The sequence below is a fragment of the Epinephelus lanceolatus genome, chromosome 12 (assembly GCF_041903045.1).
Source record: "Epinephelus lanceolatus isolate andai-2023 chromosome 12, ASM4190304v1, whole genome shotgun sequence".
Classification (NCBI taxonomy): domain Eukaryota; kingdom Metazoa; phylum Chordata; class Actinopteri; order Perciformes; family Serranidae; genus Epinephelus; species Epinephelus lanceolatus.
Window position 1 is genome coordinate 17,860,448 of NC_135745.1, and position 18,946 is coordinate 17,879,393.

Below are 18,946 nucleotides of genomic sequence, written 5' to 3' on the forward strand. Positions count from 1 at the left end.
CTCTTTTACAAGAAAGACCTGGCCGAGGCAGCAGCCAATAAAACACATTTAAAACACTGTCACCGCATTCTTTTAGATATGCCCTTAAATTCATCAATGGATGTAAGGGTTTTCTAATTTTAGATCTTTGTGAAGAATATAGTGTCCATCACTATATTACACTACATCAGTACTACATCAGTGTCCATGGTGCAGAGTAGGAGAACGCAGTTTCCCCCAGATCTGTTAAAACCCTGGAAACATTAAAAAGCAACGATGTGGAGGACCGTAGCTGGTAACTACCAGAGCTGACACACAGATGGAAGCAGAGGTAGGTCGGAAGTTTGCCCAACTTTTTGCTCCACTATCTGCTGTAGTTACTTGTCATTATAAGATCTTACAGAACACAACACATGATGAGCTTATAAAATACACTGTTGTTGGAAATTAAGCCAGTTGCCAGACCTCTTTGACCTCTGACCTTTGACCTGTGGCCAATAATACCTCTGTCCTTTGTGTGTTTTTGTAACATCACTGGTTCTGACTGGATTTAGTATAAATGGTCTTTAGAACCTTTTTTTAAATTAATTACTTAATTCATTATTCATGAAACTCATAACTCACATCAATGAATAAACTGATGCTTAAAAACGCATTGTATATATAGTTTTTTACTGTATTTGTCATCATTTGTCATCATTAACCTCAATGCAGTGACAAACTGTGTTTACTGACAATGGTTTTCCAAAGTGTCCCTGAGCCCATGAAGTAATATCCTTTATACAGTCATGTTGGTTTTTAATACAGTGCCGTCTAAAGGGGTCAGAGGTCATTAAGCTAATATTTTCTGTCACCCTTAAAAAGTCTTGCGTGCCTCCATTTGTTCTTCTTCACCCAGGTCAGCTGATTTTCTTACATCTTCCTGGATACTTTGTGAGTGAGGCAAAAACCACTTTGCTGTCAGGTACAGTGCAGTCAGACAGAAGTCCAGGAGACACTGTCATCTGAACCTATGAGGGGCTTAAACTTTACTCATTGTCAGCTTTTTTCTTTTATTTATTAATTTTTATAGTGTTTTGTTGCTTTGTTGCTGCCATGATCCGATGAAATTATTAATTGAATACCACATGCCATTTTGTGGCGGCATTTAAAAGTATCTTTGTGCTGTTGAATGACACTGAAACACCAGAATTACACTGACATCACTGAGGTTCAATCAAATCTGTATATATGTGTACTAAATCTGCCATAATGTAACTCTGGCAACCTGAATTCAAAGTCTGCAGGGTGAAGTACCATATCTTTGAAGCTTTATTTAAAAGTAGGATGAATTTCCTAAAGTTTTTCTAGACATTGCTGCTCAGATCGACCCTGGAGCAGCTCAAATATTGCATCAAAATGACAGAACATTACAGTGTTTATCATTTTATTTAGACAGTGTGCCATGTTTTAAAGTGTGGAGGAGGGTTTTTGCAAAAACGAATACCTCTGTTTTCCTTTGTTTTCACTTTTTTTTTTTGTGCAATCGAGCGAATACAGTCAAGTTTACAGTAAGTTTGGAGACAATTCATTTTATTATAATACAAACACAAGTTATTTACAATGAAATACAACCACTACAACTACTAATAATAATGCTGGGTTCAGACTATAAAGCGTCTGCCCAGAAAAAAACAAAGGAAACTTAACAATAAGAATAAAATGAAGTAAATAAATGGTGACTGGTGATGGAGGGTAAGGATGTTGTTTCCCCTCTTGGTCAGGAGCTGAGTCGTTTATGCCTTCTGTAAGAGACACAAGAAGGAAAAAGGGCTGTAAAATTTACACATTCAAAGAGTTGCATGTAACACTTCTTCCCTCAACAGGTCACCCATGGGTGCGATCAAAAATATATATATTAAGGGATCAGCTGCCACATTGTTTATATCTGGTAAATGCATGTACATGTAAAAGTATGTGAGGATGTCGCTCATATGGGCCGCAAGTAGAAAACAGAAGAAGTGTGTGCAGCTGGAGGGACTGAGGAGAAGTTTCTATTCTTAACACTGTGTATGTACCTGATCAGCTGGAGCTTGATGGCTCGTCTTACAGTTGAAACAGGCTTGAGATAGTCAGTAATCAGCCCTGACAGCTCTTCAGTGGGTGGACTCTGAGAGGGAAGCGGCAGAAAGGTCAGTAACAAATCAGCATGTTATTAAGTACACACTGGGTCAGGGCAGCAAATAGGTCTTAATTTATCATGTACAAACCAGGTCAACTTTGGCCTTTACATTGCGTGTCTCAGGCTCAGGAGAGCGCTTTCTCTTGGTGCCTCCTGATATTGCACTTTGAGATCTCTGACTGAGTGAGACACCTGGTGCGACACCTGCAGAGGACTGAGAGCAGGTGGCTTTGGCTGGCTCCTCGTCAGCTTTAAACTTCTTAGATGAAGTTGACTGAGGAGAACGAGGTCTCTTTTTGGCCTGTGGAGTCGTGGTTGGTGGGGCAGGTTTGCTGGGCGCCAGTGGTCGAACAGCTGAGCCTTTAGCCGTAGACACAGATTCCTGCAGAGAACAAGGACAATGTTTTTTGTAGTTGCTGTTTCTAGAAATGTGGAACTATCCCTTTAAAACACCAACAGTGTTTTCACATCATGGAATGGTTTGGCGTACTGTGTCAATTCTGGCCTTCTTGGATGGCATCTCAGACTCAAAGCAGCCTTTTCTCTTTGTGGCTGCCGGGTCTGCGCTGACAGCTGGTGTGTGACTCGCTGTTGCAGTGGCAGAGACTTGGCGGCTCGCTGTGGGCTTCAGTTTTGGATTGTAAACGCTTTTGCACTCTCCATTAGGCATCTCCCAGCTGAGACTGTTCCTGCTCATGTAGGTGGCCGATACGGTCATCTCCTCCTTGTACATCTTACAGCTCTTTGCCTGACTGTAGACTGCAACAGCACAAGATGAAAATAGGATTTAAATTTCACACAGCATTGTTCCATTTCTACTGAATCAGCAAAAGTTCAGAAAGCATACTTGTATCACTGAAGGAGAGGAGGTCGAGGGTCAGGTCTATTTTTAGGTGTTTAGACCCATTCATATCAAAGAGCAGTCCGATCAGCCACTTGGTGCTCATTCTGCCTCTGACACAGACATAAAGGTTGATGAGTTGACTAAGTTAACACATCTAACACCTCAATATGAAGACATTTGAATTTGATGCTACTGAAAACTGAGAGTCAAGTTAGTAGAAATGAGAAATTAATTAATTAATCATCACATGTCCTTACTTGATGTTGCAGTTTCTTGGTCCAGGGAAGGACTGCAGGTGAATGTGGGCCATGGAAATGTTGACATTTCTCTCCAGACGTCCCACCAGGAGTCTGATTTTAGACTCCACCAGGCCAACCCTGACACAGGAAGCAAAACATCATGTTCACAAAGCACTACAATATGTAAAAATCAGATATTAAAACAGTCTCTCCTCAGTGTGAAACACAACAAGAGGCCTTCTCTCCCAAAGATATGATTTACAAAAAAAGCCTACATTGGTTCCAGTTTGACTGAAACTTGGCTTCTTGTGTGCTTTGCTGTGTGTGCTCACCATTCACGATGCTGCGTCTCTGTAGCTGACGTAGCTTCCAGCAGAATGTAGTGCCTTGAAACATAAGAGACAGAATAATGGCAGCAGGTGTAACAGCATTGTGCCTTTGTATAAAGGCTGGTATCTTACTACATGAATCATACTTCCTGTTTTACCAATAGTCATACTTGAAGCAATTTCTGATCAATACTAAAACCAGACCTAAGCTACAGAACAAAGATGGAGGAAAGAAATCATGACCAGGTTACTCAAGATAATCCACAGACCTTGTTGTGAGCAGTTTCATGTAGGAACTACTTTTTTTCAATCAAACTACACCTGCAAACAGAATCACAACGCAGAAGGAAGCGTGTATCTACTCATGGGCAAGAGGCTCGTGCTCATAGCAGTGCGAAATCTAAATATTAATGGCATCCTCATCAGCTGAGCTGTAACATTAGCTAGCTCAGTGGTGCACAGTGATACGGTTTGCAGGTGTAGTTTGGTAGAGAGAAAATAGTTCCTACATGAAACTGCTCACAACAAGGTCTGTGGATTATCTTGAGTAACCAGGTTATGATTTCTGGAAAGAGACATTGCTGTTGAGTTTTTCAAATTTATTTTTTGCACTTTGAGCCGAGTTTAGTTCTAGTTTCATTATATTGGAAAGAAGGCAGACATCTCCAACACTCAGCAAACTATCTAGACTGATAAATAGCACTACAGGTAAGAGACAAAATATGTAGTTTTGATCTTTAGGCGAACTGTCCCTTTAAAGGACAAACTGTATGCTGAGGTCTTTAGAAAGTAACGGGCTCCTGTAATGAATCTGTGTTTGTGTATTTAATGCTAAATTTCAATAACACATCTGCTCACTTCTGACTCTGCTGGTAACTGCAGTACATCCTTAACCGTATCAAGTTTCAGGACAAATTTGCGAAAATTAAAAAAGAGATCACAACACGCAGCGAATTTATTAAACGGGACATTTAAGAGACACAGTACAAATAACAGAAACTCTTAAATCAAGTGAAAAAGCTTCAGTCCATTATAGCAAACAGTAAAACCGTGTCTGCACGTTTATTAAGAAAGTGACATTCAGCAATTGAAACGATGTGAAATACAAATTTAAATCAGTCGCACAATAATAAATAATAACAGTGATGATTATAAAAGCAAAATGCAAACGTCAGTTTAGCACATTCAACAGTTCATGTTAGGTCAGCAGTCAGCAAAACCATACTGGTTACATTATGCAACGTACAGAGTCTGAAATATCAATTCATGCACTTTAAAGGACAATGTGTAAAAACAAATCAGATTCACGTTGACATAATTCAAACACGCAGTACGGTACATAAAAAGTACAAAATGTGAAATAAATCATTTAATTTTGAGCACATAGGGTACTGAAGTACAGGAGCATTTACACATGGTTTACTTTTTTACATACATATAAATATCTTTATTACAAAAGGAACATAAAACATCGGATATAACGCTCTGCCTTTTTGGAGGCATATTTAAACAATAAAAAAGGCTCAAGGAATATGTTTGAAATATGAAAATGTAACAATTGTAAACACTAGTTGGAAATGTCCATATTTTAGAGAGTGGTGTATATGTGAGAGTATTTTGAATGTGGCAATCCTCATTTTCAGCGCTAGTGAAAATACATACTCGTATTTCTCAAAAAAGTCTGGTTTCTCAAAGAGTTTGGTCCAGTCTGTGTTCTGCTGCTGGATTTCTTTTGTGATGGCAAAGCCTGTGAGTGAGGAAGAGACAGCTTGTTAAACAAAAGTCCATCTTTGCTTCATGAATTGAATCCTTGTAATATTTTTGAAGCTGAACATGGCTAAATCCTGTCAACTTAATCCAACATTACAGCACAGTAACTGAAGTCTAAAAGGCCTGGATGTAGACCACATACCACGTTCGATCTCCTCTGTGATGATGGTCAGGGTGGAGGGAGACACGTTGACTGCGGTGTTCTGCTGCGGGAATGCTGGGGTGATGATGGGCATCAGGTGGAAGCGATCGCTTACATTAACCTGGAGAAGCAGAAGAACACAGTGTTTTCAGCTTTGTGTGCTTCTGAGCAGATTTTATAACTGACTGACGTGATTTTACACCTAAATGCTAATGAGAGTGGTGCTGAGGTCTTACCCTGGGATCCCACACAGGGAGGTTGAAGTGGCAGTCATCTGCTCTCTTCAGCAGAATCGGGGTCGGCCACTCCCTGTCACAAAACACAACATTTTCAGAACATCTCAAAATGTAAACTAACATGCACTGACAATCCACCACAGAGACACTGGCGAGGCCTTAACTAGACTCACTCATAATCAAGTGAGGTGACCTTGACTACAGTGAATGTCAGTGCCAACAAAGTGACTTTCAATAAAACCAACTCACCACATATTGTAGACCTTGAAAAACTTGGTCACCAGGGTGGACAGTGTTGCGTTTGGGTACACCTGGCAGATTCTGGCTACCAGTATGGCCCATGAGACACCACCCAAGAAGCCCAGCATGTTGGAGTAGATGTTCCTGCCTGAAGAGGAAGAAGACAAAGTTTAGTTTACACTGTTACGTGATGGTGATGATGATGATGACTATGGCCTGCTCTCTTGCTTTAGCCTGCTGCAAACTGAGTTTTTAAATGTGTTGTATGCCCTCAATTTTATCACCATGGTATCGAAAATGTTGTCTAATATCAATATTTTTAAGGTACTATGTCAAAGATAGAAAGTCTAGTAGTGGTGTGTGTGTGTTCAGCTCACGTTTGGCCCACAGCTTGATGGCTCTCAGGGTGAGCCTAAAGTTATAAACGTTGGGAACACTCCTGAGGATCTCCTCTGTGACTCTGTAGCCTACAGAACACAATAAGACAAAGGTTCACATATAAAAAGAGTCAGAGTTTGCATCACAAAAACATCAGAGAGGAGTGCAGCTATGTTGAACCATGCTGATGAATATAATCTGATGCTCACCGTTGAGACTCTTGACGCACTGTTTATCTAAACCCTTCAACAAGTTGTTGTCGAGGAGGTCCAGGTTGTCAGGGACGCTTTTGCGTTGCACCCGGGCAAACACTAAGTCAATCTGGAAAATAACAGGAGCACAGAAACAATGATGAAGACAAGTCATTAATGGAGGGATATTGCACACAGTAGAGTTTTCACTTTTTCCTCGAAGGCCACTTTACCTCAATTCCATCGAAGGACAGTTTGATGACGGGGACATACGCCTCTTCAATGGCCTAAAGACAACAACACTGTCAGTCACTTGCAACGGGGACAAACATGTCACTTCACTTGCACACAGTGAATCACTTAGAGACTCACCCGTATGTCTTTGACGTCCTCGTGAGCTTTCAGCTTTTGAAAGAAGGAGGTGAAGAAGTCTTTCCTCTCCAGGAAACCGGGTCCGACACAGAGGACATCGATATCAGCTCCTGTCAGGACAGCACAGATTCATATGAGAGGAGAGTCTATTTTCACCATGTAGTGGACGTTCTCGCTGCGTGACCCTTGACTACAACATTTAGGTGTCACATGTGAAATTGATGGCCAGCAAATCTATCAGTAAAGTCATGAACTTCTGTGCTGCCACAGTCCTAACATGCTCTCACAACTGAGGACAGAAACTACTTACCTTTTGAGTGAACCCCCAGATGATAGGAGCCAAACGGGACCAGCTTGCCGCCAACGTGTGCGGTGACTGTTTCAGGTACGTTCTAAAACCACAGAAAAATTGATAATAAAAATGTATTAACAACACAGTAACATGTTTTCAGTGTCATATCTGGAGTTACTTTTGAAACAACAACGACAAAACAGTACAGATAAAGATGTCTTACCATTTGGACACACATTTCTTTGAGCCATTCCTTATAGAGGGACTCCAGTCGTTTCACAACTCTCTCTCTGCAAATTAAAAAAACACACAGAGCATTTTTTAACACACTGAAAATCATCTTTCTGAGCCCTACCACTCCAAGCTGTTTCATCACTGTATGGAAACAGTGACTGGTGTGTCATACCTGTGTTGCAGCTCCAAGTGGTCCTCAAATACATCATTAGATTTCAAAATCTCAGTCAGGGATGCGGTGTGGATCAAGTCAGCCTCTTCAGGCAGATCCTCACTGATCGGGGGAGTGAGCCCATACCACTGTGTGGTGTCTGGGAACAGTGGAGCTTCAGTCTCAGTTGAACTGAAAAGGGACATTTGCATGTTAGTGCACAAGTCACACAACAGACATGACACAAAAAGTATGTGCAGAAAATTAGATCAAGAAACCTGAAGGATAATAAGGAGACTCGTGTGCTGAGACATTTAAAGTAAATTAGTTGATTAATCAATTAAAAGAAACTTAATTGCTAACTATTTTGATGACAGATAAATGGTTGCAGTCATTTTTAAGCAGAAATGTCAAACATTTGCTGCTTCCAGCTTCTGAAATGTGAGATTTGCTGCTTTCTTTCTGTGTAATTTACAGGCTGACTGAAGAGTCTCTGGGTTTTGAAGCATTTTAAAGACATTTTTATTGATTAAACAATTAATCATGAAAACAATCGAATCGTCTAACGTTAATTAAAAAATACCAACAATAGCCTAACTGTTAGCTGCAGCCCTGCAATAAAAATTGTGTCAGCTACACACATCAGTTTTTAGGAAACTGGCTGAAAGCAGTGAATGACAGATGTCCTGTCCTTTTGATTTCCCCTGACACCAGACACCAGAACTCACCGAGACATCGTAGACAATAATGAAGTGCTTGTTTGAATCGAGTTACAAAAATCTCTTCTCTCAGTAAACCGGCAAAGTTTGTGTTGATCTGACACTGTGGGTGGCAAGATGTACACTGACAGGATCTGGGCTGAGCGGCCCTATATAGGCAGCGGCTACGTTCTGAAACGATGACGCACGTGCCGCAGAGGCTTGTTTTTTTTTTCTAAAAAATGCACTGATAATTACCATGGAAACGTTTGGGCCCAAATATAAATGATTTTGAATCTACCTGTGTTTTCTGTAAAATAGCTTAATAAGAGCCAGCCGGTGTGTGACATGATGAAGAGTGTATCTGACCTGAGAGGAAAAGTTGATAATCTGACAAAGTGAGGAGGTGATTTCATATTTTATTCAGTAATTCACCACCATCAGTTTCAATGCGATCATGTGGTTTCACAAGTCTGTTTAACAAGTCCCCTGGTCAGAGCTCATTGCAGCTGTTTTGCACATTTTTTACAACCTCTTCCTCACTTCTCTCTGTGTTGTGGATATAATTAATTACAATTTTGATATTTTTTTATTTTATTCTTGTATATTTCTCTTGTATATTTTAAATATCAGTATTTGATGTTTTTAAAAAGCTAATCTGAAAATCCACCGGTAAAATAAATAAATAAATAAATAAATAAATTGCAAATGCAAATTGCAGAATCTGTCTTGAGAAATTATTAAAAAGCAAACTCAAGACCTACCTTTTTAGCCTGGCTTTTAATTGAACTGCCTTTTTATTATTATTATTATTATTATTATTATTATAATTATTATTATCATCGTTATTTTTATTGTTATTATTACAATTGTTAATAAATACTACTACTACTACTACTACTACTACTACTAATAATAATAATAATAATAGTAATAATAATAATAATAATTATTATTATTATTATTAATTTAATAATTAATTAATGTATTCATTTATTTATTATTTTTATTTTGTAATTAGGATTGTTGTTTATTTTTATATTCATTTTTGTTAATCTTTCTTTTTAGCTGCATATTCTTCTATTTTGTTACTTATTTATTTATTTTAAATTATTTATTTACTTATTTATTGACGGATCTAAAAATTGTTTTCTATTCTATATAGTTTTTGTTTTTATTGTGTGCAGCACTTTGTGTTGCATTGTTTCTGTATAAAAAGTGCTTTATAAATAACGTTTGATTGATTGATATTACTGTCCACATAGTACTGTTTGATTACTTGCTGCTGTAACACAAGAATTTCCTCGTTTGGGATCAATAAAGTATCTATCTATCTATCTATCTATCTATCTATCTATCTAAATAAATAAATATTTCTCCCATAACATGAGTCAGTAAGTGAGACTGTGTTACCTTGAAATCAAGAAGAAAACTTTGTATTTCTTGCCCATGGAAAACAATTTATTGAACATTTGGGGAAAGCTTTTAACAGAATATGGATGTTTTATATTAAAACATCTGCTAAAAAACCCAGTCATATGCTCAATAATTCTCAAACATCTGCATTTACATAGTGAGGCTTTAGTGAAACTCTATGTGTTTGTGAAGCACAAAATAAATGAGACTTTGGTTATTCTGCATGAGTTGTGTGAGAGTTTATAAACGGATATTTTGATATAGTTTTGCTGTTGTTAAACGTGGTCCCCAGTCAATCCATAAAATAATACGTTCACCATTATCTGTGGAGGCATATGACAAAACAAACAAACAAAACCAACAAAATTCAAGGTCACGCGGCGGGTATGACTGATTGATTTACAAATGGTCATGTTGTTGAGGGCTCCTCATCTCAAGAAGAAAATATTTTATTAAATTTAAATGTTTTTGCGTCAATAAACGACTCAGATGATTATCAAAATAGTGCCCATTTTTTTCTGTCAATTCAGTAATTGACTCATACCTCCAGCTGTACTTGAATATTTTCATTTGTTTTTGTGTGCAAAAATCTTAGCTTGTAAAGTAACTTGTAACTAAAGCTGTCAGATAAATGTAGTGGAGTAGAGGTAAACGGTGGCATGAGAAGAAAAGACTCAGATTTGTACTTACAGTACTTGAGTAAATATGTTTAGTTACATTCCACCACTGGGTGTAGCTTATGTTATCTTACCTTTATGAGTTTGTGAGTGGGACTTGATTTGTGTGGGACCCGACTAATAACTTGACTCGACTTGCTTGACTTATAGGACTTGACTTGGCTTGCTTGATTTTCCCCACAGTCACTTGGAACTTGCTAAAGACATGAAGGTTATGACTTGAGACTTGCTTATGACTTGCACATGTGGGACTTAATCCCATGTCTGACGGCAGTCCACTTCAGATGATGTAAAACACTTTATAGACATCCCATTGTGTGAGTCTGTGCATTTTCAGACGACAGTGATCTACACATCCTAGAAAAGTTCTGTCCATGGGACTGGACGGGGACATCTGGACAGTTTCAGTAGGATTTTGAATGCAGGACTTGTGATGGATTATTTTCAGATTGTTGAACTGTTTGTTTCACTTAAGAAATGGATCTACTTTCACTGCTGAAAACTGGACTCATCTGTAAACAAGAGAGTTTGAAGCTATCATGGTGCCAAACACAGATTCAGTGGCTCTTCTGAGGTCAATAATTAGATGTAAGGCTGATACCTGTCAGAAGTTCGTGTTGATCGCAGCGCTGACATAACTTAATAATTGTTTGTGTTTGTTCTGTGAAGCCACAGATAAGTGGAAAAGAATAACACTAATAAATAAAAAGGTCACGTCTGTAATCATGCTGCCTTCAGGTACAACACCTGCAGATACAAAGCAAGATGGGATGTCTCTGTTTACTTTTGTTTTATCATTGTTGATCTGTGTTTAATTTAGCGTCTCTCCTGTGAGTCTCTCTTTCTCTGTTTACAGATTCCAACTACAGCAAACCCTTAATTTCTGGTTTCAGACAAAACAATGTAAACGTGTTTCATACTTTGAGGATGAGTATCAGCATGGTTTGAGATCTGTGTTATTGTCTTGTGGTGTTTTCAAGTTAAAGGAGATGGTGTAAGTGAACAAAATGTAAACATGTAGAACATTTATTTAATTTAATCAAACAAACTGATTTACTGACATAAACAGAAACATAATCTGGTGATGATGTAGCTGCTGCATCACACACATATTGAGATGTTTTTTTCTCCTGCTCTACATCTCAGTGACTTCTCTTGGTTTTTCATACGTCAGTGAGAAGAAGAAAACTACACAAGCCTGAGCAGAGAGCTGAAGACAGATGTGAAAGCTGCATCTTCTCAAGAATTTGCCATTCATTTACTATTTTGGTGACAGTAATCAATGCTTATATGAACTTTGCATTCTAAAGGCAAAAGCACATAGATGGGCCAGCAAGCCATTAAACATAACATATAACATTTTTTTTTCTGCATGATAAAGAAAATGTATTTTTGCTTTGCTAGTTGTTTCATACATTACCTTAGGTGAATTTAATGTTTTGATTTTTATATTCTGGGTGCAGCTCTGCTCACATCTTGAAATGTTTTTTAGACATCAAATATAAACTGTAAAAAAACAAACAAACAAACAAACAAACAAAAAGTAGTATTTTGTACTTGAAATAAAAGGTTAATCCAACCATTCTTTGAACTGCTCATCATGTGTGTGCCCTGCAGGTTAATTCAGCCGTGGTTACTCTAAGTAAGTGAGTGGTTCTCAAATGGCGTGCTGCAAGTCCAGGTGTTGTGGGATTTTGTGATAACCACACATTATCAATGCAATATTTAACTGGGCCTATATAAAAAGTTATGAATGAATTTTTTAGTGATTGTATCAGTTTGTTGTGCACACCCATTTCTTATAAAGAGGCAAATTAAATTAAATTAAATTAAATTAAATTAAATTAAATTAAATTAAATTAAATTAAATTAAATTAAATTAAATCAAATTAAGTGTGTGGCACATCACATACTTACATTATCCTACATTATTTCCTTTTCAAATGGATATGTTATTGCTGCTTTGGTGTCATTTTAAAAAAATTTCAAATGAATTCTTGAATTATTTTGTTAAATATTTCGTGAGTAATAGCTGGTTGTGAATTGTTATTTCATATTAGTAAATAAATACAAACATATGTCGTGATAAGAGTGATAACACACCTTATAGAAGCTATTGTGCATAGATACAAATACAGGTGTACCTTGAGAATACACACCATTTAGGCCTCCATTTTTAATAGCAGTCATTCTTTATTTCTGTATATTCTAATCTCAAAGTCAATCAGAGGAGCAGTGGGGAATGTAACTATATGTACGTCAGTAGCGTCATAAGTACTTGTACTAAATCAGTACTTGTGCTTTACTTGAGTATTTCCATTTTATGCAACTGTATACTACTCCACTACATCTCAGAGGTAAATATTGTACCTCTAACTGCACTATATGACTGACAGCTTTAGTTACTTTTCAGGTTAGAGTTTTTCATCCCCATCCTGTCCAGTATAAACAAAATCATAAGGTGGTAATTCTAATTTTTCATGAGTTACCTGCAGTGAATTTAATATGTTGCTATTTTTTACTCTGACATGTACACAGTGACAGGTCAGGTCAGGTAACTTTATTGTCCCAAAAGGGAAACTTTTCTTGCAGTCAGGACAGACCATTTAAAACAGCACAGAATGAATAGTACAATACATAAAAACAATACAGTACATCACAATAACAACAATAAAACCCACAGTGAAAAACATTTAAAGTGCTAATTTCACATGTGCCTTACATATCAGAATTTGAAAGAGTTATTGCACGGGGAATAAAGGAGTTTTTAGTTCTATTGCACTTGGCCCGGGGCACTCTAAATCTACGTCCAGATGGAAGAGATTCAAATTCCTGGTGAAGGGGGTGACTTGTACAGGCTAGTATGGCCCTGGCTTTGCGGAGGACCTGCTGGTCAAATATAACAGCTAATGACACCTGTGGAACACCCAACAGCTTGCTGGCCACCTTCACAGTACTGTTCATGTTGTTTTTGTCCCTAATGCTCAGGTTACCAAACCAGGCAATTAGTGAGAAAGTGAGGACAGATTCGATGAAATATTTATAAAACATTGACATCATTTCTTATCTACATTAAAAGAATTTAACTTTCTGAGAATGTACAATCTTTCTTTCTTTCTTTACAATCAGGGCTAAATGTTAGCATCACATTTCAATTTCCGCTTTCCCTCACAACTTTATTGCAAAAAAACACCAAAAACATCGCAACATGCATCCCCAGTGTTTTAGGAAAGCTGCAGCGTAATCAGGCATCTCAGGTCACAACGATCCCAAAGTAGCCTGTGAAATCCTGGAGGGACTGTTTGATAGTGAAACACTGCTTCTCTGTAAATGTGTTGGCATATTTTTACTGATACGATCAGTAAATGTTTAAGGAGGGACTGCAGGGGAAGGAAGCAGATATATCACTCAGATATACAGATATACAGAGATACAGAGTGACGATTAAATTGAACTTGTGGTTAAACAAACCATTTCGGATCATCAAACTAACTGCTGGCAGTGAGTTTATAAAGACCTGTGTGTGTGTCAGAGCTTCAGTTCACCAGTCATGGACAGAACTCTGCTGTTGGTCCTGTTGTGTCTGCAGGTTTTCCTGCTCGTCACAGCCTCAACTCCCCCGACAAGTCCACCGTCTGCTGAGCTGGTAAGAAAATCCACTTCTGGTCACTGATAGATAGTAGCTTTTTGTGTCCTTGATTCAAATTACATTTTCTCTCACGGGATATTTACGTCTAAATGTTGATCATGTTTGCACTGAGAGATGCTGATTCTGTTTTGTGACTCTTTCTTTGTGTTTCTATAAATATTTCATTATTAGTAACACTTTATTTTAAGCATTTATAAGCCACACATAGACATTATATAGACAACAAACTCTAATGGAGCTGTACAGAGATAAAAAGACAATTTAAGTATATCAATACACAGAATTAGTTGGCAATTATAACCTCTCCTGAGAAGCCATGTTTCATATTATTATAACTCTGTTGTAACACTGTTTTACTGTATTATCATTCATTGTCTGTTTATACACCAGCCTCACCTTATGGGTGTCCCCAGGAGTTACAGTTGTTAATAAATACATAAATAAACACTTATGTCTGCTTAAAACAACATTATAGTGTCTTATAAACTATTTTAAAAATGTTTATATGCTACTTATAAATACTAAATAAGTAAGTAAATGTAAATGTCATTCTGTTCTGTAGGCAGGAGATGGAAAAATGAACAGACAACAAGATAACAAACGTGGAGTCAACTGTATTTTGAGAAGACAATGTGGAAGTGTCCGCCCAGTAAGACCAAATGTACATTAAGTTCCCCTCACTCACACACACACACACACACACACACATTCATCTGATTTGATTTTAATGTTTTATTATGCTCATAAGTGAAAAGGATAAAATACAGTAGATTGTGTTTGTGTACATCACATGACTTACATTAATTCATTGTTAAATGGTTATTTGTGCTATTTTTTTTGTTATAATACAGAAGCCACTGCACGAACGGAACAAAAAACAACACCCTCATCTCAGGTGAGAGCTCATGTCTACTGTGTGAAACCAAAGCTCAGTTAAAAGCATTAAATGAACTAAAATAATCAGTAGCACATTACAATCATGTGTGCATATTTGAGCATCAACAATTTGACAAATACTATAAATAAAACTGTTTGATATTTTTATTTTAAAAATGAACATATTTAAGTTTTGGACTTGTTTTTTTTTTTTTTTTTTATCCAAACAGACTTCGATCAGGACGACCAGGATCCCGGTCTAATATTATGATGCACTGACGCCATGTTAAAAAGAGATCACATCTGCTGTGTAAGTGAGCACACATAAAGACACACTCACCTGTGCACTGAACTGCAGCACTGTTCAGTTGACTGTGATGTTTATTATGTGTTTCTGTCAGTGACCAGAGGAAGAAAGATGAAGACATGAAGACCTGCACCTACTACATTATCTCCTGAAGCAGCATGCTCTGGTTATTGTCAAAGGTTTCTTTCTGCTTGTCATTGTCATGATCCTGGGTTTTTGTTTCTTTTCTGTGATCCAATGGCCTTTATTTTGGAGTTTTCTGTTTGTGTTCCTTGTTTCATGTTTAATCTGTTTCCTGTTTAATTTTGTAGATTTTCTCCTCATGTGTCGTGTCTGGTTTTACTTCCTGTCTTTGTGTGTTTTCTCGACTGTTTTCTGTCACACCTGCCTCGTTAGTCCTTCCCTGTTCCCAGAGTTCCCTGTTCTGTATTAGTTTTGTTTGCTCCACGCTAGTGTTCCCCTCCACACCCTCGTTGTTAGCCAATCCTCATTTTTTTCCTTTTGCCCGTGTCCTCCTGCTCCAGCTGTGTCTTGTTCTTGTGATTAGTTTTCTGTGAATATATACCTGTGTGTGTTTCCCTATCAATAACAAAACAAGGAAGGACACAAACAGAGAACCCCAAAACGAAGTCCACAAGATAACATGATATTAACAAAAACCCAGGATCATGACAGTCATTTGTTGAAAAGTAACTTACTGCATGAAATTTGCATTATGAACCATCAGTAAATTGATCAGTATATGCACTTTGCTAAAATGCTAGTAGATCCAATAGTACATGTTAAAGGGTCAGGTTAACCTGTAATATGAAAAATTATAACTGGTTAAAACTGATGGACTTTGTCACTGGGCTGACCTCTTTTCACTTTCTGTACCGTGCTTCACAGCAGTGTTTTTACACAATGAAATAAAAAAGCAGTTTGTATTGTAAATGAAAGGTCCATGCATCTTTCTATCTGAGGTTGTGTCGTAAGAGTATCTACTGTTTCTAAATGTAGTGTTAAATTAACATGCTGTATATTACTAAAAGTGTTCTATCAAGTTACTACATATTTAAAGCTGGGGCTAGATATCTTAGCATATTGCTACGAATGTCACAACAGCAATCAAAACAGAGAAATCAATTAATTTCAGTAGAATCACTGTCACTGGTGGATTCACTCACAGGGGAGACATAAATACGCATTTTTTTTGCCTTAAGTTGGAATTCAGTGAATTCTGACAAGGAAATTTCCACTGGTTATCGAAAGCTGTTTTTACTGAACATTTTGTGACCTTTAAATGAACCAAAGTCCAACTTCTTTTAGCCTTTTAGCTGTGTAGTACGGAAGTGTATTGCATTCACTTGACAAATAAAAAAAGCCCTGTTTTTCTGAGTAATTTTTTCTGTCTTTTGGAGTAATTTATTTATTTTTCTGTTTTTTGGTGTAATTTTTTCTGCGTAATTTTTTCCCTATTTTTCTGAGTAATATTTTCTGTTGTTTTCTGAGTCATTTTTCCCCTGTTTTTCGGGGTAATATTTTCTGTTTTTTTCTGAGTCATTATTTCCCTGTTTTTCGGGGTAATTTTTTTCAGTTTTTTTTTTCTTTTTGTTTTGTAATTTTTTTCTGTTTTTCGTGGTAATTTTTTTTCCTGAACGAGAAGACAAGATACTTCAAAATCTCGTGAGAAGCTCCCGCCTGGCACCTGCAAGTGACCCCTGCAAAACAGAAAAAATTACACCAAAAAACAGAAAAATAAATAAATTACTCCAAAAAACAGAAAAAATTACTTAGAAAAACAGGGCTTTTTTTATTTGTCAAATGAATGCAATACGCTTCTGTAGAGTAGCACCATCACATTTTACTTTATTTTCCAATAAAAGGGGCATATGGTTATTTTCAAATAAAATGTGTGAACTTGTTTGTGAAACATTTTGCTAACTGTACAGAAACATTGCCTTTTCAACATACAGTGTAGTCTACTATACGCAGTGCTATATATTTACTGAGCATTCTTTAAAAATGATTCTGCCTTTTTTTTTTGGGTATGTCAATAATGACCATACAAATGTATTCACATACAGGGCACTCAACACTTTCACAATAGAGCCCGGTCTCACAAGTCGTTGAAATCTGGTGCTTGGGCAGTGACTTTTGGTGTCAGAAAATAATAAAAAAAGGTGTCCTTTAACGTGAACATGATACGTGGTTGATTGTTGTTATTGTTTAACGGCAAAGATGAAAGTTAAGGCGATTAAAGTCCAAGTGGGGTGAGTGGGAGGGGTGGTGAACAGATCCAACAAACACTTTCACCTCAAATGTGTGTTTCCTGTCAGCTGATGTTATTCACATACACTGCAACACTTTTCAGCAGAAAATACAAAAGGGCTCATTCAGAACATTCATGTTGTCATGTTTGAAACAGTCACTCTAGAGAGTGAATGAGTGAAAAATTGAGTAATTTTGGACACAACTATTGTTGAGTGACATGGTTGTGACTGAGCATATTGCCAGCTGTGTGTTAGCTGTTAGCTTGATGAGAGCGAGTCCCTGGATCACCAAATTTATACTGTAGAGATGCCTATTTCACAAGACTCCTATATGAACTTCTCAGTGCCTCCTGAGAGGCCGGGGCCTCCAGCATGTAGCTGAAACCCTAAATATATAAAACACTGAGCTTTCTTTTATGGCGTCTGCTGTATGTAAGAACAGGGTGTAAACCTACAACCTAGTTGCCAGAAAAAATGTTGTTGGCATTGTATGTTTATGCTAACCAAAGACATCTGCAGGATATCATGTAGCAGATGTGTTGAAAATGTATGTTTCTTTGTGTTTCAACAAGACTGTCATTAAGGTCTGGTTATGTTTAAGCACAAAAACACTTGGTTATGGTTACGAAAAGATCATTTTTTGGCATGTTAAAATACCCAGTTTTGAGGGTCTAAGCTAGAAAAGCAGCGATGTCTACGTAAAAAAACAACCGCATTTTGTACCACTATCCCTCTGACAGGTTGCTACAAAACATCCCACATTTGGAGCCTAAAAAGCAGATGGAAACACAGCAATGACTCTATAAATCACAACCTGTTTTTCTGGTTTTGAACAGCAGTCTGAGCTTGGCAGGGTTTGATGTGTCACACCATCCACCATCCCCTCCACCTGGTTTTTATAAAGGTACTCTGCCAATATTTTTTCTGACAACTGGTCAGTGTAAACCACCCAACACCTGCAGAAGAACCTGTAATCACATTTATGTTATCTTCACTGATGATAAACAAAATAATAATCTAAACCTGACATTTCACCAGCTGGTCTGAATTCAAACTAGTGACTATGATCACTTGACATGTACAAGAAAAATACACATGCTAATGCAAACTACTTCAAAGCAATGCATCCCGTGACTGTTCTCTACAGTACTTACATATGTATTTGATTTTATAAAATATAAATATTTTGTGGCCAACTGGGAACCAAAGGAATTTCATCCTGAAAAGACAAATCCAGTGTTTATGGTTTCTGTTGCTGAGCCGAGCAGCTCATATACTAAGAAAACAGAACAAGAGAAGGAAGGATTTCTTGGTTTTGCACATTTTGCCCAAGTCGCATACTTTTACAGTATGTGTGGATCAATGACTGATTGTTTGTGTCGTTCCTCTGGTGTTGAAATGCTGTTAACATTTTTTGCTTTAGTCTCAGTGTAAACACGTTCTGTCATGTTCAAACACCAGAAATGGTTTCCTCAATAAACAGCCCAGACAAATAATTAGGTTGTGGCTTGTT

General features: G+C 37.4%; 1 protein-coding gene and 1 long non-coding RNA gene across 3 annotated transcripts; one reads left to right on the top strand and one right to left on the bottom strand.

Moving 5' to 3' along the window:
- Window positions 1–1,738: 1,738 nt before the first annotated feature.
- LOC117272158 (poly(A) polymerase type 3-like) lies at window positions 1,739–8,294 on the bottom strand. Its single transcript, XM_033650917.2, has 19 exons — window positions 8,287–8,294; window positions 7,580–7,750; window positions 7,397–7,463; window positions 7,192–7,273; window positions 6,882–6,991; window positions 6,743–6,796; window positions 6,528–6,639; window positions 6,318–6,407; window positions 5,950–6,088; window positions 5,701–5,773; window positions 5,465–5,585; window positions 5,215–5,299; window positions 3,556–3,609; window positions 3,242–3,361; window positions 2,988–3,094; window positions 2,631–2,899; window positions 2,229–2,522; window positions 2,037–2,128; window positions 1,739–1,763 (listed from the first exon to the last, which is right to left on the bottom strand). Exons 1-19 carry the CDS (start codon window positions 8,292–8,294, stop codon window positions 1,739–1,741), a joined length of 2,073 nt encoding a protein of 690 aa, XP_033506808.2.
- A 5,539-nt stretch (window positions 8,295–13,833) lies between these two features.
- LOC144464991 (uncharacterized) lies at window positions 13,834–16,613 on the top strand. Of its 2 annotated transcripts, none has more exons than XR_013492395.1 (5): window positions 13,834–13,995; window positions 14,561–14,647; window positions 14,850–14,893; window positions 15,105–15,184; window positions 15,276–16,613. It is a non-coding gene; the product is annotated as an uncharacterized LOC144464991 (long non-coding RNA). The 2 variants fall into 2 exon arrangements; XR_013492396.1 differs by having other exon boundaries at window positions 13,835–13,995; window positions 14,561–14,659.
- Window positions 16,614–18,946: the final 2,333 nt, after the last annotated feature.

Bases quoted from the DNA above. Each gene is read 5' to 3' on its own strand.
- LOC117272158 (XM_033650917.2), bottom strand. The intron at 6,640-6,742 runs GTAAAGTGGCCT...GTTATTTTCCAG, and splicing joins TGTCCTTCGATGGAATTGAG to ATTGACTTAGTGTTTGCCCG. The intron at 2,523-2,630 runs GTACGCCAAACC...TGTTCTCTGCAG, and splicing joins AGAAGGCCAGAATTGACACA to GAATCTGTGTCTACGGCTAA.